The following is a 26668-nucleotide window of genomic DNA, read 5'->3' on the forward strand; positions in this document are numbered from 1 at the left end:
ATGTGGCACGCTCAAGGCGTGGGCGCGGGGCTGCCTCCTGCTGACGCCCGCCCAACCCGGCCCTGCCTCGCCGCAACACTCGCACACCCCATCCCTCGCCTGTCTTTAGCCCTCACACCCCCGCACGCGGAACCGCGAAGCCGAGAAGCCGCACATGCGAGCCCTCGAACCTTCCACACCGCCATGGACGGCGGGTACAGCGTGACGCCCCGGCGTCCACTGGCGCCGCCTCCTGGCCGCGGGGAGGGAACGCAGGGCGGCGGAAGACCCGGCACCGCGTCGCCCCCTAGGGGCCGGAGGACAGAGCTACATCCCACCCCCAGGCCCGACGGCAGCTGCCCGGACTCCAGTGAAAGCACTGAGGCGCGCGGCCCTCGCAGCGTCCTAAGCCCGCCGCCGCCTCCTCCCACCCTCCGGGCCAGGCGGCTTGGCTCCACTCCCACCTTCGGGGCCCGCTTACTTGATTCGACTGCTCTATCGGCCCGGAGGAGCAACGACTACCAGCCCAGCCGTTCCAAGGTGCCCACTCTCCGGACTGCTGGAGAGCGCCAGAAGCGGTCCGCCGCCGGCAGAAGTGGTGTAGATGCCGGAGGGTGCATGAGTGGGTGCCTGGGCCGGGAGGGTCAAGGGAAAGGGTTTTTGGGAGTGGGGGGAATCTGCTCTTGAATGCACGAAGTATGGGGGGGGGTGCCCCACTCTCTGTCAGCAAAACTGGGAGCATTCACAACTCACGAGAAGAAAAGTGTGGGCCCAAGATCCCAGGAGTCCCCTGGAAAGAGAAACTTCCTAAGCCCAAACCAGCAGCTTGGGGCTGCTGGGAACCAGTAGGGGTATCTTCATGGAGGGTAGGAGGAAAGGGCCCCTCCTTTGCAGTCCTCAATCTTCTGCCCAGGCCCAGGCCCCAAGACACAGGTTTGTATGATTCCAAGACCAGATGAGGGACTGCTGTCTGGGCTGGAGGGAGGATGGGGGCAGGGAGGCCTCTGGGGTAGGAACTACCCAGGCCTGCCAGAATCCACCAGGCCCAGACCCTCCACTCTGGTGCATTCCTGTCACTTTCACCTACACCCCCTCCCCACAAAGTCCAGCCAAGGAGGCTGGGACTGGGGTCAGGGTCCTGGAGCCAGAGATACTAACCCAGGCCTGCTCTTGCACTTACCTTTTGGGTGAGCTCCAGCAACTCAGTTCTCTTTAAGCCTTACTTGCCTGTAAAAAAATAAAGTCATTCCTTTTTTTCCCCCTGGGGTTGCCACAGGACTCGGAAAGACCCTCCCATATGTCAACGTCCACTCGCTGCCAGCATTTGGGCTATATTCATGCCCTCCCCATCATTTCACCCTCAGTCAGGGGATCCTGAACTGGTGAAAGTTACCTGGAGACTTGACCTGTGAGATCCCTCCCAGCTCAGAGGTTTGAGGTCCCTTTAGGGCATGTGTGCCTGGCCTGACACTCCCCAAAATTTGTGGGAAGATTGTAAGAAGGTAGGCTGTGTGGCCAGAAGAACACACTGTGCCCACAACATGCTCTGGCCCTTGGTTCCTGGGAGGGGAGGGGGCAGTGGGTACAATGACTTCCTTGGCTCTAAAGCATGAGCCTGGAAGTTGCCGGAGGAGCAAACCAGAGTGTCAGAAGCAGGCACGGTGGGAACAGCATCCTGCCCGCCCCATCCTAGCTGCCACATCAGCCCCCAAAGTCCAGATTCTCAGACCATGTTCCTAGGAGCCTTCTTCATGAGCTGATCTGGCTGCCAGAGGAGCTTTGGAATTGTCCTGCTCCATCCCCAGCTCCCAGCCGGGTCCTCTGGTCCCACCCTCCTAGAGCTTTAGTGAGCATCAGGACCAACCTTGGCTCCCTCCCCAACTGTCCCAGGGCCGCCCCATTGAGTCATTGCCTCCTGCTCCCTCCCTCTCCTTCTGTTGCCCAGTGTCTGCCCACCTCCAGCCACCAGCCAGGCCTCCTAAGAGCCCTAAGAGCTGGGGAGACCTGCTGGCAGGCACACATACCCCTTCAATACCAGAAGCAGGTAAGAGTCCCCAAGCCACAGGCCATAGCTGACCCCAGCACTGCTGGGCACAGGCAGACAGATCGAGGGTCAGGGTCAGGCCTTAGTTTATTCACTCCACAATACAATGTGCATTGTAGCTACATGAAAACAGTGTTGTCACTTCTGTACTTCCAGCACTTAACATATGGCCTGGCATAGAACAAATGCTTAGGGGCGCCTGAGAGTGGTCACGTTACTCCTGTCCCCATGAGGCTCCCTATCCTTGAGCCAGATGTAAACCAGAGTCACAAATAGATTCAGAGGCTCAGTCTGAAAAGGAAACAGAAAAGGCAGAGAGCTGCAGGATGCACAGTCCTAGGATGGCAAAGATATAGATAGAAATGGGGACATACTGAGGCCTAGAGGGGAACACTAGGGGCTGGACCTGGAACAAGCCCAGGATGCTGACCACAGGAGGCTGTATGGGCTGAGTTTGCAGGACTGAGCAGTGACTCATGGGGCCCATCTCTGTGGCTCTGCTGGCAACAAAAACTACTCACAACAGCTTTTTCCACTGAGATCATAAAATAGGGTTGGACCTCCCTCTCTTGCCCCTTCCCTAGCCTTCCCTCAGCCTCCCATTCCTTGCCAACATGAATCAATCAAAAACAGGAGAGGGGCTATGGGCCTAGTGATGAGACCCAAAGTCATTGCACTCACTCCATCCCAAAACTTGCACACTCTCTTAAGTACTGCCCTAGATAGCAAGGGTGACAATATCCCCAAACCTTCCAGATCTCTCTCACTTTGGGCCAAAATAAACTCCATACTCCATACTGGCCTGAAAAACTCATCTGATCACAAATCTTGTCTGTTTCCTCTACCTGGAAAGCCCATGCCCATCTCCCCTGGTCAAAATCCTTCTTCCTTCAAGGTCTGGATGCAGCTCAGGGTGCCCTGAAGGCCATGTCTGCCATCTTGCCCAGTTAGGTGGTGAACTGCAGACAAGCCCCTGACTTGCTCACTCTCCTACATCCCAGGTGCCTGCCTCTCCCTGGCTGTGTTCACCTGCTTCCTCCCCCTCTATCTCTAACTAACTCTGTCTTCCTGGCTGTCCCACCATCCTTAGTTACCCAGGACCAAGCCAGGAGCCGCCTGTACCCTCACCTACACCTTTGGTAGTGTGATTGTGTGAATTTGACTTCTACTACGTTTCTAATCTAGAAATTCTCAAAGGATGTGGTCTCTGTTGTCTCCCTTGAAGGGAGCTGATTAAGATTACAGATTTCTGAGGGGTACCTGGGTGGCTCAGTCAGTTGAGCATCCGACTCTTAATTTCAGCTCAGGTCATGACCTCACAGTTTGTAGGTTCAAGCCCTGCATTGGGCTCTGTGCTGATGGTGCAGATCCTGCTTGGGAATCTGTCTCCCTCTCTCTCTGTCCCTCCCCCGCTTCTGCACGCATGCTCTCAAAATAAATGAACTTAAAAAAAAAAGATTACAGATTTCTGGGTCTGCATAGCCTTGCTGAGTCAGAACCTTAGGGCAGGCCCAGGAATCTGCATGTTTGACAGATTCTCAGTGATTGTGATTCTAAAGTCTGAGAATGGCTGCCTGCCCTCTCCAGCGTCTTCATGTCCCCAGGCTGCTTGAACAGATACAGGCCTCCCATCCCCAGCCTTCTTTTCTACCAGTCCATCCTCTACCTGGGGTTTCATTCATTCCATCTGACACCAATTGTGTTTGAGCTCCCAAAAAGCACCTTACTGCCCACACCACACTCCAGATCACAATTCTCCCAGACCAACTTTCTGCCACCTCCGAAATTCAGCAGTGTCACCCTCAAGCTTTTGTGTCCCTGGCTGGTCTCTCCAGAGTACAACACCCACTGCTCCTAGCTTTTTGCCATGTGTTCTCTGGGCGTCCTTTGTTTATGCTGTTCTACCTGGAATGCACCCACCCAGCTTTGCCTATATTGTCTGAATCCCTACACACACTCTCACCCACACTAGCTCCTCCCAAAGCCTTCCCAAATCTCCTCAGGGCCCCACAGCACTTTCCTTGCTCCTTGCCTTGCGATATAAGACCTGTAGTGGCATGGGGTGCCCAGGTGGCTCAAAATACTTCTTGGGGTACCTGGGTGGCTGTTGGCTGATTTCAGCTCAGGTCATGATCTCATGGTTTGTGAGATGGAGCTTTGCATTGGGCTCTGTGCTGGCAGCATAGAGCCTGCTTGAGATTCTCTCTCCCCTTCTCTCTGCCCCTCCTGAGCATGTTCTCTCAAAATAAACTTAAAAAAAAAAGACCTGTAATGGCAAACATTTATGATCCCTTACTGTGGGCCATGCTGTGTACTAGATTCTTATTTTGTCATTTCATCCTGACAGCAAACTTATAAAATAACTGTTATTCTGTCTTAAAGATGAGGACACTGAGGCTCACAGAGTATATGTAGCATGCCTAAGCTGACATAACTGTCAAGTGGACTGTTTAACTACCAGGCCCTATCACTGCCAAGTATAAACAATGTGAGGGCAAAGCTCAAGTCACTCCTCCTCCCATTTTCCCATTCATAACACAGAAAAAGTAAATGCTTGTTGACTAAATATGTAACCTTCACAGCATCCAGAGTCCTTCAGATCTATAGAAACAGAAAGTAGGTTAGTGATTACCCAGGGCTGGGCAGTAGGGGATGAGGAGTGGCTGCCAATAGGCACAGGGTTTTCTGGGGATAATTAAAATGTTCCAAACTTAGATTGTGATGAGGGTTGCACAACTCGTAAATATATTAAAAACCACCAATCTGTATATTTTAAATGGGTGAGTTTTACAGTATGTTATATACTATATGTTATATAACTATATGTTATATATATAGCATATGTTATATCTCAATAAAGTCGGATATTTTCTTAAAAGTTCTTCAGACACAGTGGAAATTAAATTTGGGACTGCTATTACCTAAGGGTCTCCTTTCTGTTCCTAGATGTTTTTGGACCCCACACTACCTAATTTGTAGTGTAAACTCATAGGGTAACCAGCTCCCTGGATATTGGCCTCCCATCTGCCATGTGCAGAGTATTTCTGTTTATTTGTCCTACACGTGCCTCCAGGTTTTCAAGGAAGGCTTATCTGGTCCCAGTATGTAGTGGCTGCATCTTTGGGTACCTGGGGATCTATCTTCTGGGGTCTCTTTCCCTGCTGGTCTCCCCATTTTCTGTGGCTCTGTGCCCATACAGTGATCCCTGGACTACTACTGCAGGCCCCCTGCTCAGGGGACCATATTGGGAAGGGAGGAAGGAGAAGGGAAGAGGGCCAGCACGCCTAACAGTCCTTCCCAGGATCCCCCTCCATTCTCTATCCTAAAAGCCCCAAGGCAGGCAGTTGCAAGTTTCTGCTTCCCTCACTAGATACCCCAGTTGCTCCCACCCCCACCCCTAGAGCCACTCCCCCCACCCGACGGACACAGGACACCCATCCATCTGAGAGATATTTAATGTGTCTCAGGTTCAAGATACAAGATACAAAGCAGGTATTAACCCCAGGAAAGTTACCTGCCACCCAGTCAGCCTCCTTATTACTTCAGCCAGGCATCCCAGCCCCCAGAGCAGTGGAGTGGTGGCCCTGGAATACCTGGCTTCTTTCCTATTTGGGGAATGTCAAGGTGGTAGTGTCCCAGAGGCCACTATCTCCCCTCCTTAGAAAATATAGACCCAGAGATCTGAAAGTTCCAGACTTAGATGCAGAGCAGCATATCTTCAGAGTGACCCCTGCCAAGAAACAGCCCTGATCTGAAGCCAGGCCCAGCCCTGTGGCCTTGATCCTGTAAAAGAAAGAACTATGGCCCCAATAAATGTCAGCAAAGTGTAGGAGATAAAGCAAGAATTGGACACAGATTCCCACTGCCCCTCAAAAATTGGCTATAGGTAGCTGACCCAACAGGTAACAAAGCCTAACGTTGAGACCTGCTCCACCTCCCACCCCAGTGCCTCTGAGGACCAGCCCCTCAAGGAGCCTCGTTGCCAGGGTACTGTCCTTGAGCTGGTGCTGGGGTGAGTGAAGGGCAGGAAAGGCCAGCATTAGCTGTGGAATGATGCCTTGCTTTGGGGGCAGGAACAGCTGCCTAGAGTGACTCCCAGGGGATCCACTGGGGAAAGAGCATCAGCTTCCCAACTGGGTGGGCCTAGCTCCTAGAAGCTCTGGACTGGGTCTTTAGCCAGGGTAAGGGCCTTAGTGAAAGGGAAGATGGCAGGAATTAGGAGCAGGGAGGGTAGTGAAAGTGTCGCTGTGAGGACCAGCCCAACACCCTTCTGACCTGCCACAAGGAAGCCCAGTTGCTAGTTCAGGCTCCTCTGGCCCCCTGTCAGGCTAAGTGGACTCCTCTGCCTCTGCCTATTGCCCAGGGAAGACTTCCCATGGGGGATCCAGCCTCCTACTCCTCCTTGAGTCTTGGGCTACAGCCGGCTACCTTTGTTGAACTGGATGCACCAGTGGGAGTTGGCTGTGCCTGGACTAAGATGGGTGCGGTCCTCATATCCCATGAGGGGCTGTAGCTCCTGCTGCTGGGGGATGTCAGCGCTGCTTTCACTGCGAGAGCGGCCAGCTTTGGCCAGGCTTGGGGGAAAGGCGAAGCTAGGGCGTGGATCATACGGCAGGTTGAAAGGGTGCTGAGGCTCTTCAGCAGCCAGTGGGCAAGGAGGCAAGCGGGTCACAGTTGGGGCTTGGGTACAGGGTGGGGATGCCAGGCTCTCCAGGGATGAGATGCTTTGGTTCCAGCCTGTCTGCATGTCCACAGGCACAATCTTGGTGGTTTCCGAGGACACGTAGACTGCCAGATCTCCCTGCCCACTCTTCCAGGGTAGCTCCTTCTCTGCACAGGTTGGGGAGGGGGGGATGATGCGTGGGCTTGGGCACACCTCAACGCTCCCTAGGGACAGAGAATACACACGAACTCATTAGTAACACATTGGAATCCTTCTCAAGTATAACTGCATTTTTATAAATAAATTCATTCCACATTTGCCCTATTACATCCATTTGTGTAATTAGTTGATGAATGCCTTGCCGAGGGAAAGCACTATAGCTGGTTTTGCTCTCATTGTATCCTCAGCACCTAGAACAGGCCTAGGCACATAGTAGTTGCTTGGCAAATACTGACTAAACAAATGAAAATAACTAAAGCAAGAGAAAGCAGGAGCCAGGCAGGAAAAAAGTGCATCTGCAATCAGCCCTCACCGAGTTGCAGCACTGGCATAGGAAACCATATCCTGCCAGGCCCATCCCAGAGGAGACAGCAATGAGGGTGAGGAATATCTCGAGGCTCTACACCAAAGGCTTTGGTGCTGGACACCCTGCCTGAGCACCCATAACAGCCCTTTGGTGGGACAGAGCCCAGGAGTGTGAGCTCATGCAAACCCAATAGTAGGCTAACACTGTGCCACAAAGGGGACCTGAGCCAGGAGTCCCAGGACTGCTGGCAGCCAGGATGGAAGACTGGGCCACTGCATGGCAGGAAGTTGGAGGTTCTGAAAGAGGAATCCTGGGAAAGAGAAACCCCTGGACACCTACCACCCCCTGCTCTCCAAGTCAAGCATGATGCCTTGCGTATAACAGGTGCACATACATACCTGCTCATTGATAAAGTCCTGAGCAGTCAAGTACAGTATGAAATGTATTGATGCTGTGATTGGAAGTAAAACTACCTCTCTTAAAAGACCTGGAATATTACATTTTCACAACAACGACCAAACTAAAACAACAAAAGAATTCAGTCTTCACCTTTGGAGGATGCTTCATCGGTTTGAAAACCAATTAGTGAAAGGAATAAAATCAAGCATTTATCTAGTCCAGTATGAACTGTACCTCAAAGTAACAAAGTCATTGACGAGAAGTTTTTTTAATAGAAGAATTGCTAGTAACGCAGACGAAAAAACAATGTAGAATATGACCACTGTACAACCCTGGATGAAATGTTGGATCTAGCAATGATCATCAGTGACTGCTAAGACTGGTGAAACACTGATGGCGAACTTCATAATGGACGGGGCTAACATCTGAACCCAACAATCAATATTAACCTCACAAAAGAGAAACAGTGACATGGGATGTGTTTCCTGATGTGATACAAACTACACCATCACTGCCTCTCAAGTAAGTATTCTTACCAAAACATCTAAACTGAAATCTGACCTAGATTTAATTGCTGGTTTAAAGGAAATATAAGGCATGGTGGAACATATCAAATTATGCTTTGGGGATGCAATCAGCAAAATCCAGACAAGGAAAGACTGTGGGACAAATAACCAGATTATTTCAATAAATACATTGGAGGGACACCTGGGTGGCTCGTCGGTTGAGCATCTGACTCTTGATTTTGGCTCAGGTCATGATCTCACAGTTGTGAGACCAATCCCTGTGATGGAGTCTGTGGTGTAACATGGAGCCTGTCTGGGATTCTGCCTCTCCCTCTCTCTCTCTCTGCCCCTCCACTGCTCACGTGCGTGCATATTGTCTCTCTCTAAATAAATAAATAAATAAATAAATAAATAAATAAATAAATATTTTTTAAGAAGAGCCTTTTAAAAAGGTAATAATGGGGGCGCCTGGGTGGCTCAGTCGGTTAAGCGGCCGACTTCGGCTCAGGTCATGATCTCGCAGTCCGTGAGTTCGAGCCCCGCGTCGGGCTCTGTGCTGACAGCTCAGAGTCTGGAGCCTGTTTCAGATTCTGTGTCTCCCTCTCTCTGACCCTCCCCCGTTCATGCTCTGTCTCTCTCTGTCTCAAAAATAACTAAACGTTAAAAAAAATTTTTTTAATAAAATAAATAAATAAATAAATAAAAAGGTAATAATGAATAAATAAATACATTGGAAGGGGAAAAAGGAGGTATGGGGACCTGTAAATCAGGGCTTTTCAAACTTGACACCACTGACAAGATGGGACACAGATACTTTGTTGTAGGGCTGTCCTGTGTATCACAGGGTATGTAGCAGCATCCCTGGCTTCTACCCACTACATGCAAGTGCACCTCTTCAGCTGTAGCAACCAAAAATGTCTCCAGATATTGCCAGATGTCCCCTGTGGGCAAAATCACTCCACTACCACCCCCTTGAGAACCATTGCTGTAGGTTAAAAGAGACTTATCAACCAAATGTCATGTGAGGGCCTTATCTGGATTTTTATTTTAACAAACCTACTGTAAAAAAAAGAATATTAAGACAATCAGAGAAATTTGAACACTGGATATTTGACGACAGGGACTTTAGATATAACAATAGTACTGCAGTTGTATTTTTTAAGAAGAACCCTTATCTTTTAAAGATGCATGCTTAAGTATTTATTGACAAGGTGATATATTTGAGATTTGCTTCAAAAGAAGCCAGTGAAGAGAGGGGCATAGGTGAGGGGAGAGATGAAATAAGATTGGTTAGGAGTAGGTAATTATTGAAGCAGGGTAATAGGCAGTTAACTTTATGATTCTGTCTATTATATATTTTGTTATTTTCTATAAGAAGACATTTAAACGACACCTGAGGATGCTGGAGCCAACTAGCAATGATATGAGTAAGTTAGGTCTCCACATATGGAAACATGTATGTATTGTTTTTTATCTGCTATAATGCCATTTTGATGAATTCAGGCTCCTCCCCCAGGTCAGGCGGCCACTTTCACCAGGTGCTCTCTACCTGAGGGCAGGTGTGCTGAGCATGAGTCACAACAGAGCCTGGTGTTAGGTTTGCTTGTCACCTCATATTCCTAGCTAGACTGTAAAGGGAGGCAAAGAGGCAGTGAAAAAGGTGTAGGTTTTAGGAGTCAGATGGGTCAGGTTCAAATTCCAGTTCTGCTGTGGGTTGCTGGACAAATCCTAAGTCCCTTTTTTCTCTATGAACTCAGTTTCCCCACCTTGGTTATTGTGAGGATTGAATTAGATCAGGTATGTCAGATTTCTGATATAAAGGAGATGCTCAGGAAATGCTGGTTGGTTAAGAAATGAGTAGGAAAAGGGAGTTGTCTGGAGGAAAGGCCATTCGTGAAGAGGGAAGAAGGCAGCTGCACAGCTCCCGCTTGCCCCAGGTGGGGGTGGGGGGCTGGGAGGAAGCCATTACCTGAGACCTTGACCTCTTGAAGAACCTCACTGGTGGCCCGAGCCACAAAGATGATCCCCTCGTCGTCCTCCTTCTCTGTCTCCGAACTGTCACTCTCTTCCTCCTCCTCAGACTCCACAGTTAAGATCACAGCAGCTGGACAGGGACAAGAGCTGAGTGGGGGTGGCCAGCCCAGCAGCTGCCTCTTGGTATTGCACGATGCCAAACCAGCTCCCTGTCCACCCAGGCAGAGCCCACGGCTGGCAGAGCCTCCCCACCTTATCCTCTGGCTCTTTCAGCACTGGACTAGTGGGTTGGGGCTGAAGAGGAAGCTAAGTGGGGCTAAAGAGCCCTAGGAGGCCACCAGAGAAAGCAGAGTCCTCAGAGGAAGCCAGGAGGGAAGTCGTACTTTCTAGCTCCTCCATCATCTTCTCTCAGCCCTGAAGCCCCATCATCAACTGAAAACATGAGCATCAGGAGAGCTGGAAGACCCATCAATGCTCAGCTCATCCAAAAAACTCCTGGTTTTGTAGGCAGGACACTGGGCCCCATGGGTGACCCATCCTTCAAGCTCCCCCCTTCTCCATGACACCTTCTCCCTGTCCTTAAGGCCTCTAACCTGTAGTTATCTACTAGATACCTCCTGTCACAAATTAAGAACTGCTTAGAACATGTAAGCTTTGAAATCAGGTAAGCCCAAGAGGTCCCTGAGGGAAGGAGCCTCAGTCCATGGCACTGAATGTAGCACAGAGGAGATCCTCCAGGTTTTGGCTGATGGGCCTCTGCCCCCCACCCCATCCTCAGCCCCCCCCCACCCCCACTCCCTGCTTGCCTGTGTCCTGAACACTCAGGTTTCGAGGAGGTTTCCCATTTGTGGCCTCAGTGTTAGCTAAACCATCCTTCTGAGGACCAAGAAAAAAAACCCTAAGTCTCTGGCCCTGGCTCAAAATCCCAACCCTGTTGTCTGGTAGGGTCTTCCTGACACAGTTGGGGAGGGAATCTATATCAATCCCAGTGGTTCCATCAGCCCTTGGCCCCCCAGCCAACTGTAGAGTCTAAGTAACCTATGCCCCAGCAAGGGCTCTGGATGCCTCAGCCTGGGCTGAATTAGGCACTCCTGGAGCACCCCCTCCCCCTGACCTCAGGAACCTGCCTTTCTCATGCTGGGTCACTTCTGGTAGGAGGTCCTGCTGCCTCCCAGGATGTGACCACAAAGCAAGATGCAGATCTCCCTCAAAAGGGCTCACCTTACCCTTCTGGGACTCTAGGAAGATACAAAAGGGAACCCAAACTATTGCAGCCACCAAGACTCTGAGGGTTAACCAACTAGGGGTTCCCCTGGGCTGGATTCCAATACTTGGGAGCTCAAAACTATGTGCCATCAGCCTCCAGCCCCAAACAGAAGTCCCAGAGAAAGCACATGCCTTCTTGCGACTGGTCTTGCGAGGTCGTGGCTTGCTCTTGGTGAAGCAGATGTTGTGCTTGGTGGACTTAAAGGACTCCAGCCGCCGTTTCATGTTCTGCTGGAAGATCTCCTTGTCCTGCCGTTCCTGCGCATCCTCTGAGATGAAGTGGCGGCTGCAGCTGGCTTTGTACTGGCAATGACAGGCCCACCCTGCCATGAGGCCAGGAGCCTTGGCCTCCCACAGGAGACCAGGCCATAGCACCATGTGCACGATAGACCCTCCCAGCCCCATTTTTCCAGAACTAGCCACGGATTAAAAAAACAAAAAGGAACTCAGCCAGACACTCTGCATTCTCAATTCACTGGGGGAATAACTTCCCTTTATCACTGAACCTATCCCCCCAAATCTGGCTGTCCCTATCCTCCACACTACCCTTCCCCAATTTTCTCTGATATGAAGTAACAAGAGGCAGGGGACCCTGTATCTTGTCCCTTGGGGCTGCAATGAGACTGTGGGGGACATTTCCTTCTTTGCCCTTCCATTTAAGGAGCCTGGTCCTTGTGCCTGGCCCACACACCCCTATCCAGCTATATAGGATTCTCCCTCTACGAGAAACTCTCCAGCCAGCCATTTCTGCAACAACCTTGGACTTCCAGAACTATCTCTCCTGACACCCTGGACTCTTTTGATCCCAAAAGCCACCTGCACCCAATTTAGGACCACTCCCATCATCTATTCCTTCCCACTCTTTCTCACCAAGACCAAGCCCATTACATACAGACCTAGAGTGCCAAAAAGAAGTACTGCCATCTGGTCCAAATCACCTTATCTGGGCTCACCTCCCTAGTACGACCCTTTCTTACAACTTGTATTTTCTGCTGCCCCAATCCAGTTCTAAGAGCTCCCTTCAAGTTTTCCATCTGCCTTCCCCCACCTAATCACCGAGAGGGATCCCTCTTTGCTGGGGGTGCAGGAATCCAGCTCCCTCACAGGCGTACCCTGAACCCTGGCCTCCACTTTGCTCAGCCCACTCCTCCCTGCCTCCATCAGCTCCCTGCTCCCTCCCACTTCCTGGCCCTCCAGCACCTTCACTCCTTCTCTCATCATGCCAACCAGCCCACCACCCTGCTTTTAAGCATGCCCCTGGCCCATTCTCCCCTGAAGAAAGCCTTTTCATTAAGGCCACTGCTTCCCTTTTGCTGCCAAACTTTTATACTTTGATTCTGATACTTTCCCTTATACCCATTACTTTCTTAAATACCAGAAATACAACTCCAGGGTCCACAAGTCCACAGTGCTTTCTCCATGGTCACCAGTGCCATGGCATGATCTCTGGTTAGGCGCTGGCCTGACTTCTGTGCAGCATCCAGCCGTCCTTCTGGCCCAGGCCTCCAAGACACCATCTGCTACTGCGCATCTCTCCTTCGCTGGTTCCCATTCCTTTTCTCCCATGTGCATTTCTCACAGTGTTGTCCTTGGCCTTCCTGTCTCACCTCCAAAAGCTCTCTTCAGTGAACTCTCCATTCCCCCAGCTTCAGCTAGCCCAGTCACAGACATCATGCAGCCATCACACCAGCTGCATTTAATCACCTGGGCGATTTATTAAGGCCATAGATTCTTAGTCCCATTCCACACTACAAAATCAGAATCTCCAGGAGGTAAAGCCAGGAATACGTAGTCTAGCAAGCTCTCCCAAGGGATTCTGATGTTTCCAGGTGAGGAAATCTCTGACAATAAAGACTATTTATGTTTATTTCCAGCCCTCATCTCTGAAACTATAATCTCATATTTGTAACTCCATACTAAACACTCTGTCTCTCTCTCTCGGATAACATTTCTGTGAAGAACATGAAGAATTATGGATTGTGTTATGGTATAACTAAATGGATTCAGAACTAGTTGAGTAACCATACCCAAAAATGCTTGATCCATGTCAGTCTAGAGGAAAGTCTTTAGTAGCATGCCACAGGGCTCTGTCCTCAGCTCTATCCTGTTCAACTTTTTATGTTGATTTGGATAAATATAAAGTTAACAGGCTTAGCAAATTTTCACATGATGTGAATCTGAACAGATATTTGGTGCCAGACATGGGATCCAAATGATGCACTGATGAGCTAAATCAAATAAAATGACATTTAACGGGGATAAGCACAGTCTTACTCCAGTTTTGTTTTGTTTTCTAATTGATTACATAAGAACTGGTTGAACTGCACCCATTGACCAATCTTATGCACACACATCCATAGACAACCAATCGTTATGTACAACCTGATGTGATACAATACATAATACAAAGCACACCTACTGAATGTTCCTGAATCTGACCAGGCCTCTAGATTTAAGTACCAGGAAATACAGGGGATGGAGGAACATGTTAAACATCGCCACTGGAATATAATTAGCAAAATCTACAAAATGGGAAATTCCCTGAGACAAAGTATCCAGTTTTTTCAATAAATAAATAGCAAGTGGGAGAAAAGGAGAAGGAAGTATTAGAGATTTTTTTCTTTAATAAAGAGAAATATTTACCAAATGCAAAATGTGGGCTTTATTTGGATCCTGATTTAAACAAACCACCTGGAAAAAAGATGATTATGAATACTGACTGGATATTTCATGTGAGAAGAAATTATTGTTATTTGTTATAAGCGATAATCACACTACTATTTTATACATACATTGTATACGTAGACTTCTTGCCACATAGAGATACATATTGAAATATTTAGAGGTGATAAGCTATGTCTGGAGTTTGCTTTAAGATAAAAAAGTGTGGATGGGATGAGGTAGAGGTACAGAATGTAACAAGATCAACCATGCATCGATAATTAGGGGAGCTGAGTAATGCATAAATCAGTTATTTTATTCTGTCTAGTTTTGTGAGTGAGATGTGCCTTAAGAAAAAAGTAAACAAAATGAAACAAAAACCCCCACAGGTTGGATGAGACAGAGTCGAATAGCCATTAACTGAGGAAGACATGTGAGTATGCCTGATTGTAAGACAAAGCTGGAGGGATTCAGAACATCGGGAAGAGACTTGCAAGTTCTAGAACTAAAAAGGTAAGAAAGCCTCTATGCCCTGCTGTGGTCAACCACATCTATAGCAGCATTCAGGGCCTTGTTTCTTATGACCAGAGAAGACATAGGGAGACAAGGGAGAGGGGATGCTGGCCTGAGGGCAAGAAGGACTGTGTGAAAAGGAACTGTCTTGAAACCTTTGAAGGCTTATTCTGCAGAGCTGCAGAGAGTCAAATTATAACCCGTGCCAGCAAGTTAAAGGAAGCCAGTTCTGTCTCAACCGTAGAAACAATCTTGACTGTTAAAACTGCCAGGAATGGTAACAGCTGCCTTCCCATTTCTGAAAAGTTCAAGGTAATGGCATGCTGCCCCCTTGTGGGGTTGCAACAGATTCCTTCCTGAATGGGTTGGACCATTCCAGCCTGAGCTTCCTGACCTGCATTAGACTAACACTACCTACAAGAGATGTCTGCCTTCCCCATACTAAGCTGGTCCCACAGGCTTCCTCAGCACTTCTGTTTCTGCCTGTGACCCCATCAAGCCTTCTGTAGTCCATCCCCTCCTCTCCCCCTCAAGACAACCACTCAATCCTATGTGCTCCTCTCCTTTACCACCACCCAACTCTGATCCAGTGTTTCACTCCAGCCTCCCAACTGGCTCTCCCAGCCTCGCACCTCGCCCCTCCAATTTGGTCTATGCTCTGCTACCAGAGGAAGATATCTTTAAACAGTGCTTATATCAGCCCAACCCTTTCCAAAAAAAAAAAAAAAAAAAGCTAAATGTTATTACAAGATAATGCCCATGCTCTTCCACTGGGCACTTATAGCTCTTCACTAGCTGGTGCCAATTGCCTCTTGAGCCTGCAGTCATGGTCTCCCCAGACCACTCCCCCAACTGCCCCCCACCTCCACTCCCCTTTGGAACTCTTACACCCTCCCTGCTCTCACCCTGCGGCGTGGCTTGTAGAGGCCTCCACAGAGCAGATGGTGCATCACAGCATCCTCACGGTCCCGGCCGCTGCGCACTGTGTCAATCACCTGCAGATCCAGACACGCTCCACTGCCACTCTCCCTCCTGCAGGAAGCAGGGAACATGTGTGCTAAGGAGGGGCCAGGAGGCACAGGCCAGGGGAAGGGCAAAAAGCAAAAGTGCCCACAAATCTTTCCCAGAAGGGATGCAGAGAGAGGGCCCAAGAGAGAGGAGCTTGAGGAACTGGAGGGGGGTTCAAGGACTTACAACAGGTTCGTGACAGATGTCTCTGCCATAGAATTGCGGCTGGGCATAGAGGGCAGAGTGAGACCTGTGGAGGACAAGATATGGCCTCCCTGCTGGGGCCAAGACAGAGGTCAGAAAGCAAGCAGATTGAGGGCACCCCAGACAGTCAAAGGGTAATAAAAAGAACAAGAGTTAACACTTATTCTGTTCTTTTGATCATCTAGGTACTATGCTATGCACTTTACATATTGAATCCACAAAATTCTGTGACATATGTATTCTTATTCCTGCTTTCTTACAACAGAGGAAACAGGCTGAGAGAGGATAAGGGACTTAACCAAGGTCACAAGTCTGTAAGTGATAAGACTTGAACTGCATCTGCTGACTCTAGAGTCTAGCTGTTTCTCAACTTTCTCTACTCCTTGCCAGACTCTGAATTCAGCATCAGGTCAGGCTGGTTTCTGCAGGTGCCACTTTACCAGTCTGCTAGGAATTCCCAATTCCCCGCTCAGGTCCTACCTGCTTGTCACTCCTTCCTGCCCTGCTCTGCTGGCTACCCACCACTGGCTGCTGGCCCACCTGGTCCACGAAGCTGATGGCATCCCGGATGTTGAGTCGATAGTACACATCCCAGATCTGGTCCCGGATGCGGTAGGCTGACCGTCGCATCAGCAGCTGACTCAGGTACTTCTTGTCAAACTGTTCCCACCTACAGAAGATGTCAGGCCCAGGCCTGAGTCCCATCCCCAAGGCCCAGCTGGCTGGCCCTTCCTCAGATGAGGTAGGGGCACTGCCAGCATCAGCCTGGCTCTCTTGGTATAGGCCTCTCAGCCAGGGAGAATATTGAAGCTAGTCCCCGCCCTTATGGAACTTACAGCGTTATAGGAAAGCCTGACATTAAATTGAAGTTATTACAAATAACCAGAATTGCAACAATAACAAGAACTACAAAGGATAATTATAGAGTATGATAGGGATTCGTCCTAGTCAGCGAGGCCAGGGAATGCCTCCCTAGGGACTTGATGCCTATAGTGAGATCTGAAGGAGAAACAGTGGTTAAGAAGGTGAGAAGGTGAGAAAATGTTCTAATACACAGAATATGTGCAAAGGTCCCAATGGCAGGGTAGGGGAGCACAATGAGTCCTGAGGTTCTAAACCAGGGTCCATGTAATTAGCAGGCAGACAGTCAAGGACAGAGCACAGCATGATGAGGCTGGAGTCTGGAAGGTGCCAGACCACACAGGGCCAGGCAGGCCTCACTGTGAAGACTTGTCTTATCCTGAGAGTACTGGGATGCCACTGAAAGGGCTCCTGGCAGAGGTCACCCAGCCCAAGCCTGGCTGTGCCCCTTCTCAGAAGTGTGGCACATCCCCAGTGCTGCCCTGGCTGGTGGGTCTGCTGCTGCTGAAGGAGCCTTGGGGGAGCTCCCTCACCTGTCCCTCCAGTAGTGATAGCCATGGTGCCCCACAACGTCCTCCACTGCAGCCAGAATGTGGTCAAAAGTCTAGAAGGGGGGTGGGTAGGGGGACTGGATCAGGACTCTGCTTAAAATAGAAGGAAGAGAGGTATAGGTGGAGGGATGGGGTTCTGGTACCCACGTGCTCATGCAGCTCCTGGTTCAGGGTGGGTTTGTGATGCTCACTCCTCTTCACCTTCAGCCACTTGACCAGTGGCTTGATGGTTAAGCCCTATGGACAGGCAGCAGGTGAGCCCTGCCCTATCCAGTTCCCTGCCTTTCTCTCCCCATAATTAGGCCTCAGCTTCAGTACCTCCACCTCACTGCACTCAAGATCTGAGAAGTCAGGCCCCTGTATCCCCCAATAGAAAGAGGAGCCCCTGTCCCAAAGGCTCCATGCCTCCCCCAGGGCCTGTTGGACCTTCTCCCTACCCAGCCTCATGGGCTCTCCCACCTGCACAATGACTGTGAAGAAGACCACCACAATAGTGGTGGCCACAAAGTAGTCCTTGGCAGGGACCTTGGTCTTGTCCAGTAGGATGACGAGAGCGAAGGCCACAGCCCCACGCAGGCCCCCATAGGACATCACCACCTGGTCAATCTTGTCCAGAGGGACCAGCCGGAACTGATTCAGCACCCACGTCTGCAGGACTACGCCTACAGCAGGAGGGAGGCCAGTGGGAGCAGGGCTTTGGTAGTGGAGGACCCAGGAGTGGATGATACCAAGTATCTGGGCTAAGGTCTGACAGGGGCTAGGAAGGATGAACAATAGTGGGGAGGCTTAGGAATTGACAAGGATATGGACTCAGACTAGGAGATGAGCTGGGGCAGGGCAGGAAGTAGAGTGGGAAAGCAGAGGGTGCTGGCAATACCGAGGGCTCGGAAGAACAGGATGAAGAAGAGGGTGCCCAGCACCAGCCCAGAATCCCAGGCCCACTTAGAAGAGTCCACAGCCGAGATGCCAAGCAGCATGAAGATGACTGTCTCAGCACAGCTGGCTAGAGTCTTCATTGTGTATTTGACAGCCGTGCGTGACTTATGGGAGATGTTGGCCTCCACGTACTTCTTACAGCCCAGGCCACACATAGTCACCCTGGAAGAGGAATTGACAGACAGGACAAGTAAGGAGTGGTTGCAGAAGCACAGCCTCTGGGGTTCAAGTGTGCTGCAGGAGGGGTGTTGCCCATCACAGGATGTCAGACCATCAGGGCTGAAGCCCAAGGAGGCATGGAGATAGTCTCAGAACAACTAGTGGGGGTCTTAGGATAAGGGTCCAAGTCTCCAAGTTCCCATTCAGTGCCTCCTGGAGAGGAAGGTGGGAGAAACATGCTCTGACTAGCATCCTTTCTAGGCACCTTTTGCAGTACTGTAGCCACTAGAGCCAGTGGCACCAGGCCTTGAGATCCACTTCTAGCTCAGCCTATACCCCAGAGAGCACTTCAGGAAGAGGAAGACTAGGTTCTGCAGTGCCCAGGGCAGTTCTAGAGGTAGATCGTGAAATATGACGTGAGGTTTACTGTCTTCCCAGGGGAATTTGAGGCTCCCACTACCACAAGGGCACAGGGAAACCTATTGCCTCCTTAGGGTCTTGCTTCTGTCCATGTGAGGGGCAACCGTCTCCAATGCCCCCTCCCAGCTGCCTGCATGCAAGGCCCCCAGGACTCACGCAAGAATAGCAGAGAGAGAGGCCATTTCAGCAGTGAGGTAGGCTGCATAGGCGAGGAGGAAGACCAGCAGCGGCTCGATGATGCGGACCCGCTTGGTGAAGCGTGTGGTCAGGGCCAGGAGGAAGGCAAAGACTAAGCCCACGGCTGCCCCGCCCAGACTGACCACAAACAGGGAGGCTGGGGGAGGAGTGGGTTGTCAGTGTGACCCTTGGCCTGGACCCCACCCGGGCGGATAAGACTGCTGCCTGGCAGGGAGTAGAGGACAATGCCCACTGTACTCCCAGGGGTCAGGATCCCAGAGCCAGGATCCCAGGAAAGCCCCTCCTTCTCAGGTTCTCAGGGCCCCATTTCTCTATAGAGGAGAATGAGGCAACCCAACAGCCTCCTCTGTCCTGATGCAGTAGGGGGCAGGACTCAGCAACCCAGCCAAAGCGGGGAAATACTGACCGACTCCTTTCAGGTAGTCAGTGGCCTGCACATTGGCAGAGCCCATCTCCACAAAGGAGTTGCAGACCTTGTACAGCACCTGAGTGAGAAGATGAGAGTCAGGAGAAAGGAGAGGGAAGGTTCAACTGGGACTACTGGGAGAGGGTGAAATCTGAGGTGGTATTTCTTACCCAGGGAACCCAGGGAAGGGTCTGAGCATGCTCAGACACCCAACTAGTCAGAGCATGGCAACAGGGGTCAGGGAATGGCAGCCAGCTGAGCACTCTCACCACGGTGACAGCATCATTGAGCAGGGACTCGCCAAAGACGATGATAAAGAGAGTGTCGTTGACATGCACCTCCTCAAAGACAGCCAGCACAGCCACAGGGTCCACTGCTGAGATGAGGCTCCCAAATAGCAGAAAGTCCAGCAAGCTGGCCTGCACTCGAGGGGCTTTTGAGGGATAGATGGGGGACAGCAGTTGGCGAGGTATCCAGTTTCCCACAGCATTCCCTGTGACAAGCCCTGGCTCCACCCCCACTGTGGAAACAAGGATGCCCAGAGAGGACTTGGGATGGTGAACACAGCATCAGCCCGCAGGTCAGGACACTTGAGCCTAGGGCCTGGCTTTGCCACTTACCAGCTCTGTGATGTTGGTGCTGTCACTGTCACATGACTTCTCTTAAGCCATGCCTCCTCATCTGCCTACCTCACGAGATTGCTGCAAAATCAACCCAGGAGATGGCTAAGAAAGCTCTATATAACCTGAAAAGTTAAGGTGGCACTGACAATAAAATCTGCAGCTACAGTAATAAGAACCACCAGCAGGTGGAAATTGGCTGCTGACTGGCTTTATTAGGGAGATAGTGCTTTCTCCCACCCTTGTGGTTCTCAGCCTAAAGGATATGACACTCACAATACTCAGCAGGAGGGGTAGGGGCTGTCGATCTGTGAGGGCTAAGTATGGTAGGAAAAGCACCCACCGTTGGGAGAACTTGAACATGTCATAGAGTCTCTGTTAGCCTGTTTCCTCATGTATATATTGTGAATAATAACAGTATCTACCTCAAAAAGTGCTTTATTTAGCCAGAGTCTAACACAAAGTAAGTACCTAATAGATATTACCTATTTTAGGATTATTATTATTACTATTATTGGTACTATTATTATGGTCTGATGTCCTCCCTTCCCTTCCTGCCCCAAAGAGTTCACTCACCCATTAGGAAAACCAGGTAGGAGGCCTCAAGTAGAAATTGCAAACCTCCCTTTGTACCTTGGAAGAAGTCTGAATTATCAACATTCCGAGTTGAATGGATTTTGGTGCAGGAAATGAGGAAGAAGGGAGCAGGAAAGGCAGTCTGAGGGCAAAGAACCTCAGTAAAACAGACCTCTCCTGCTAACCTTTATCAAATGAGTTTAAGGGCCTCTATTTCTTCATCTATTAAATGGGACAAATTATACCCCCAACAGAGTAGCTATAAAGAGTCCATGTGATAAGTAAAGATATAATATCCAGGGTAATGTATTGCATTCTGTGGATGTATAATATGGATTTATCAAAAATAATAAAGGCACCTGGCTGGCTCAATCAGAAGAGCATGTGACTCTTGATCTCAGGGTTGTGAGTTTGAGCTCCATGCTGGGTGTAGAGATTACTTTTTAAAAAATTTAAAGGGGTGTCTGGCTGGCTCAGTCAGAAAAGCATGCAACCCTTGATCTTGGGGTTGTACGTTCAAGCCCCACGTTGCATATAGAGATTACTTAAAACTAAAATCTTAAAAAATTATTATAATAAATAAATAGATCTTAATAAAAAAAATAATAATAACAGAAAACCACCCTAATGTGGCCTGGGCAGAGCCAGGATGGCTGGCCCTCGCAGGAATGGTGAATTGTGCCTCAAGGGAGCAAGGCTGGCAAATGGCAGTGTGGTAACAGAGGGCAGGAGGCAGCAGTAGTAATGCAGGCTTCCCAGCCTCAGCAGCCCACACACAGCTGGGAGCCAGGCCTCTGCTCAGCTGTCATGCTGCAGAAGCCCAGACTCAACTGGCAGAGACCTAAATGAAGGCTGTAGGCCCATCTGGAGTATTGCCTTGCACTCCAGGTGGGAGGGACCTAAGAACTCTCAGGGCATGGCTCTTGCCAATATGGGATCTCCAGAGGTGGAGAAGGGGGTTGGTCCAGGTTCTAGGGTCACTCACCCACAAGTCCAGCCTGCTGCAGGCCCCAGAGGGCAGCACCTGTTGTGAAGGCATTCCAGAGTGTGCCCACCACAGCATAGGTGAGGATGGCACCCAAATTATCAAAGAACAGCCGGCTAGGCATGAAATAGCCTGAGTCCAGCACAATAGGAGGCAGCAGGAAGAGGAAGAACGTGCCTGGCTCCAGCTGGTACTCAGCTTTCTTGGCCACAGCCAAGACAATGCCTCCAAGCACCAGTCCCAGCAAAATCAGCAGGCAGCTCTCAGGGACCAGTGATGTCACCTTCCGAGACAAGTGAAACACTACAATGCAAGAAGAGGGCAGGATGCATCAGCTTATTGGACACACACACACACACACACACGTGCGCACAACACATATACACTGGCCTATAACCTCCCACTCTTAGAAGGTTATCCAAGGTCAGGAACCCTGACCCTGAGACCAAGGAAAGAGAAAAGAAATGCAGGACTACTAGAATCTCCAACCTCCATGCCCATAAACCCTCCACTGCAGCTAAAGTTGTCTGTTTCTTGGTGTTCCTGTCATGGTAACCTAGGCCTTTGCTTGTTATTTCCATTTCTGGCAATGCCCCCTCCTCTCTAATCTCATCCTCAGGGCATCTCACCTTTCTCTGATCTCCCTTATCCGTAACCATTATTTGAGCCTCAGCAAATGTTATTTGGTATATTTCTGTGTATAACAACATAGCTGTAAAAATCAGGGCCTCTAGATCCAGGCTGCCTGGGTTTGAAGACTACCTCCTCTATTTACTAGTTCTGTGACCTCAGAGCACATAACTTCACCTCTCTTTCAGTTTTCTCATCAGCAAAATAGGAATAAAAACAGTAGTGATCTCATAGGATTGTTGTGATGTTTAAATAAAGCAATCTACTCAATAGCACTTAGCCCAATGCTTTATCGTAATCACTCAATAAATGTTACCTAATATATTATTGAGTCCTGCCTCCCTAACTAGACCATTATGCATATTATACCTCCTAACAGCACTGTAGACCTCCTAGCCCAATGTGCTTTTCATTATAATGCCTCAACTAAGGAAACAGTAGTTGAAAAACATTGGGTTTAGCGGTAAGACGATCCCTCATTCATCAGGCTCTGTCACTTTCTAATTGTATGATCACAAACTAATTTACCTGAACTTCAATCTCTTCTCCTATAATATGAAAAAAATACCTATTACACAAGGTGGGTATAAAATGATACAGTGTGAATGTGCCCACCAGGATATCACACATATAGTAGGTTCTCAACAAATATTAATTAAAAATGACTCTGAGGAAGGGACACCTGGCCAGTTGAGTAGGTGGAGCATGTGACTCTTAATCTTGGGGTTGTGAGTTCAAGTTGGGTACAGAGATTACTTAAAAATAAAAAATCTTTAGGGATGTCTTGGTGGCTCAGTTGGTTGGGCGGCCAACTTCGGCTCAAGTCATGATCTCACGGCTCATGGGTTCGAGCCCCGCGGTGGGCTCTGTTCTGACAGCTCGTAGCCTGGAGCCTGCTTCGGATTCTGTGTCTCCCTCTCTCTCTACCCCTCCTCCGCTCACACTCTGTCTCTGTCTCAAAGGTAAATAAACGTTAAAAAAATTTTTTTAATAAAAAATCTTAAAAAAAATGACTCTGGGGGAAAATAATGACAGACCTGTCCCCCAGGAAAAGAAGACAAAGCATGTAATGGGTTTCTAGCACTATCGCCACTCCTACCTTTCCCCACTAAAATAAGTCATTTTGTCTCTCCCTTGGGCCCTGAGATCTCAAGTGAACAACTCTCCCCATACTTGGAGTGGCAGGTAGTGAAGAAGCCTCCATGTTAGCCTATGTGAGACCCAATGCCAAGACAGTGCCCTTTGGAAGTCATATCCAAAGGGCTTCAGGCAGTTCCTGGTACATAGTGGGATCTATATAAATATTTGTTGAATAAAAAGGAAAACAAAAGAAAACAAACCTCCTAGTAATAAAGCTGAGGGAAGGTATTCCAATCTCTCCCCTCCTCTGTGAGAAGGTTTTTTGTTTTTTGTGGTGTGTGTGTGTGTGTGTGTGTGTGTGTGTGTGTGTGTGTGTGGCTGTTGAATAGGCTATCTTTGCCTACCCCCAGAGGAGTTGGCATCCAATTATGGGGGAAACTACAGTCATTACTATAAACCCTAAATAAGGCAAGAACTTTCCTACAACCCATAGATCCTCAGTAAACCCAATTCTTGGTTCCCAAATCTGACGCTTCTCCCACCTTGCTCTCACTGCTGACAGACCCTAAGGCAAATTCAGTCATAGATCTGCCCATACACATCCCTCCCTACTTTTAGTTTCCCTCTCCTCTCCTTCAGGGACTCTATTCCATCCTCACCTCCACAGCATGCATCAGCCCCCACAATGCAATCCAAAACCCATCACCAAAGTCTGCTCTCAGGCAGAAGTAGGCTCCCTGAAGGCATTTCAGCCCCCATTTTCCATTATTAATGGGCTGACAGAACAGAGTGGAAAGTTCTTCTGTCCCTGCCCAGCAACTCCTCCCCACCAACAGAGTCCCTGGGGGGGGGGGGGGGGGGGTGGGCAGTAGAGGGGCAAATTCTAAGCTGCGTAATTCCTACATGAAGACTGTATTGGTGAGACTGGAGTACAGGCTGTGCCAGCATAGCTGGGGAGTGAGTAGCAACGCTCAGCTATAATTAGTCACCCCCAGAGCAGAGCCTGCAGAACAGGGAGAGGGAGGAGGGTCTCTGGTGGGAGGAGGGGCCACTGGCTGCTCAGAAGTGGGGAGGCAGGGGCAGAAGTAAGGAAAAGCAGCTCTATTCAAGGTAAGCAATGTGAAGCACAAGTTGTGCAGACAGAAGGAGGTCGGCTGTCCGAAACCACCTAGTAGTGTAGGCAGCATATAGTAAGCAAGGCCCTGATAAATAAGGTGGGTTTTTGTTGTTGTTGTTTTGTTTGTTTGTTTTACCCCTGAAGTGGGAAGAATGTAGACCTGAATTATGGGGGGGGGGGGGGGTGCCGCTAAGCACACCTAAAGAACAGTGCATCTATAGGGGAGCAGAAGGGGACTAGAGAAAAACTGACAGTCTAGTATCCCAAGAAAGTGGACACTTGGACGTGGTCTCCTGGGAAGACTGCTTCTTCAGGACCAAGATGCCTGAGCTTTCCGGAGAACACTATCCCTTCAATGTCCCCACTCATCCTCGTCGCTGACAGAGGGTTCTAGGAGGCTGGAGATTGCTGGAGGAGGGGCCAGACCGAAGGGTTTACTGCAAGGGTAAGAGGGGGGCAGAGAGGGCAAAGGAGTCTAGGGATGAGGCTGGAGAGAGCAAAGGCAGCCCTTAGGGAAGGCAAAGCCTCAGACCTCCCCCGCGCGAAGGGGAGGAGGCAGAGCCACAAGAGAGGGCGCAGGAACTCTGTGAGAGCCCGGATTTGTGGAATCGGAGCCTGAGTCCTGGCACTGTGCAAGAAGCCGGCCCAGATCTGGCGACTAAGGGGTGGGGATGGGTCCGCTGCCAGCCACCGGACTGGCTTTCCCACAGACGCACTCACCTATTTTGGCCAGGCTGGCCACCAGGATCCACAGGGCTACCAGGTAGGGCGCCTCCACCTCGTGCCACTGCCAGCGGAAGAGCGCCAGCCCTGGAGGAGGCTCGCCGGGCGACCCCGGCTCCCGGGTGGGCTCTTCGGTTGCGGCCGCCCCCGCCAGGGGCAGCCAGAGCAGCGGTAGTGCTGCGCACAGCATCCTGCCGACTGCCTAGCCGCCCTCCCGGCACCGCACGGCCGCCGGCCTCGCGTCGCCGCCGCGCCTACCGGCCGCCCCCGCGTCACGAGCACGTGGGGCCCGCTCCCCCCAATCCTGGCTCCGAAACCCCCAAGCCGGGTCCGGACTCCGAGACCGTGCTCCGGGCGCCCGGACTCTGGACCCCTGCTCCTCCCCCACTAAACCATTCTCAGCTCTGGAAATCCCCCAGTGCAGCTCTCCCCCAAGTCCCGAAACCTATTCCTTCGAGTCCGCTCCTCCAAACCTTCCTCAAAGCTCCCTCGACCCGGTTTCAGAACTGTAAGCCCCCACAGCCTTCCAGAGGCACTACTGTCCCACCCGCCCAAGGCTGCAGCCTGCGGGGGGGGGGGGGGGAGGGGCGGGGTCCAGGCCCGAGGGGCTCGTCTCCACAGCTAGTGCGGACCCGCGGCGAGCTGCCCACTGCTGTTACCAAAGGCTCAGGCCCCGACGCTGCCCCGTGCAGACGGCAGGTGGCAGTGCGCCGCCGCCCTCCGGAGCCTAGGACCCCCTACGGGCCCCCGCCCAGACCAGAGCTGCGCACGCGCATTGGGCGCGCCCAGAAAGCCGTGAGGGACAACGCTGTCCTCAAAGTCCCCAGAAACTCCAAGGCCTAGATTAGGCCCGGCTCTCCCCAGGCTGAAAAGAAAACTGTTCCTCTTTATCTCCCAAACCGAGGAGCACCCGGCCACACTTTCCATCAAACTACAAGGAAGTCTCCTCACCTTTTTCTTGAAACTGAAGGGAACGTATCTTCTTTCCCTAAACTATGGAAAACCCAGCCTATCAATTCCCTTCAAACTAAGAGGGATCCACTCACCTTTTCCCCCAAACCTGAGGAGGCATTCGGCTAATCTCGCCCCAAACTGAGGAGGACCGACTCCATTTTTCATTCAAGCTGAGAAGCAACCACCCCACTTCTTCGCCCAAACTGAGGAAAAATATGTTCTACCTCCCCACTCAAACTGAGTCATCACATCATTTCCCCAGAGCTGAGGGGCATCTTCTTACCCCAACTGAAGGGAAATCATCCCACCTCTTCCTTCATACTGAGTGGAATGTATTTTCACCTCTTGCTCCAAACTTAAAGGGACCCATCTGCATGTTTTCCCCAAATGATGTAATCCCATCCACTTCATCCCTCAAACTGAAGGAATCGGGGCCATCTCATCCCTAAACCCAGGGAGACCTGGCTGGCCACTATTTGAAGAAATATCCGCGCCACCTGCCCGAAGAATTCCTTGACCAGAGCGCAGCCTCATCGCCCCCAAGCCCAAAGAAAGCCTCCCTGACGTGGGTGCGCTCTTGAAGGCGGGGCGCGAGCTTGGGTTTTCCCGCCGGCCGAGCCAGTGAACTAACGGAATCACGATCGCGCCCTCTGACTGGCTGGCGACAAGCCTCGCCTCCGGCAGTGGTAGCTCCCCACTGCGTGTTCTG

The 26668-nt window shown here is 50.5% G+C and overlaps 1 protein-coding gene across 2 annotated transcripts; it reads right to left on the reverse strand.

Moving 5' to 3' along the window:
• Positions 1–5460: 5460 nt before the first annotated feature.
• SLC9A5 (solute carrier family 9 member A5) lies at positions 5461–26536 on the reverse strand. 2 transcript variants are annotated; one of them, XM_030297210.1, is made up of 16 exons: positions 25003–26528; positions 21456–21758; positions 19544–19707; positions 19275–19353; positions 18827–19004; positions 18033–18253; positions 17615–17817; positions 17303–17392; positions 17138–17208; positions 16284–16413; positions 15726–15814; positions 15437–15563; positions 11490–11660; positions 10898–10967; positions 10087–10221; positions 5461–6910 (listed from the first exon to the last, which is right to left on the reverse strand). In XM_030297210.1, exons 1-16 carry the CDS (start codon positions 25193–25195, stop codon positions 6438–6440), a joined length of 2697 nt encoding a protein of 898 aa, XP_030153070.1. In that variant the 5' UTR covers positions 25196–26528; the 3' UTR covers positions 5461–6437. The 2 variants fall into 2 exon arrangements, with proteins under 2 accessions (XP_030153070.1, XP_030153073.1); XM_030297213.1 differs by lacking the exons at positions 10087–10221; positions 10898–10967; positions 11490–11660 and having other exon boundaries at positions 6597–6910; positions 25003–26536.
• Between the last annotated feature and the right edge of the window lie 132 nt (positions 26537–26668).

Source organism: Lynx canadensis, chromosome E2, assembly GCF_007474595.2.
Source record: "Lynx canadensis isolate LIC74 chromosome E2, mLynCan4.pri.v2, whole genome shotgun sequence".
Classification (NCBI taxonomy): Eukaryota; Metazoa; Chordata; class Mammalia; order Carnivora; family Felidae; genus Lynx; species Lynx canadensis.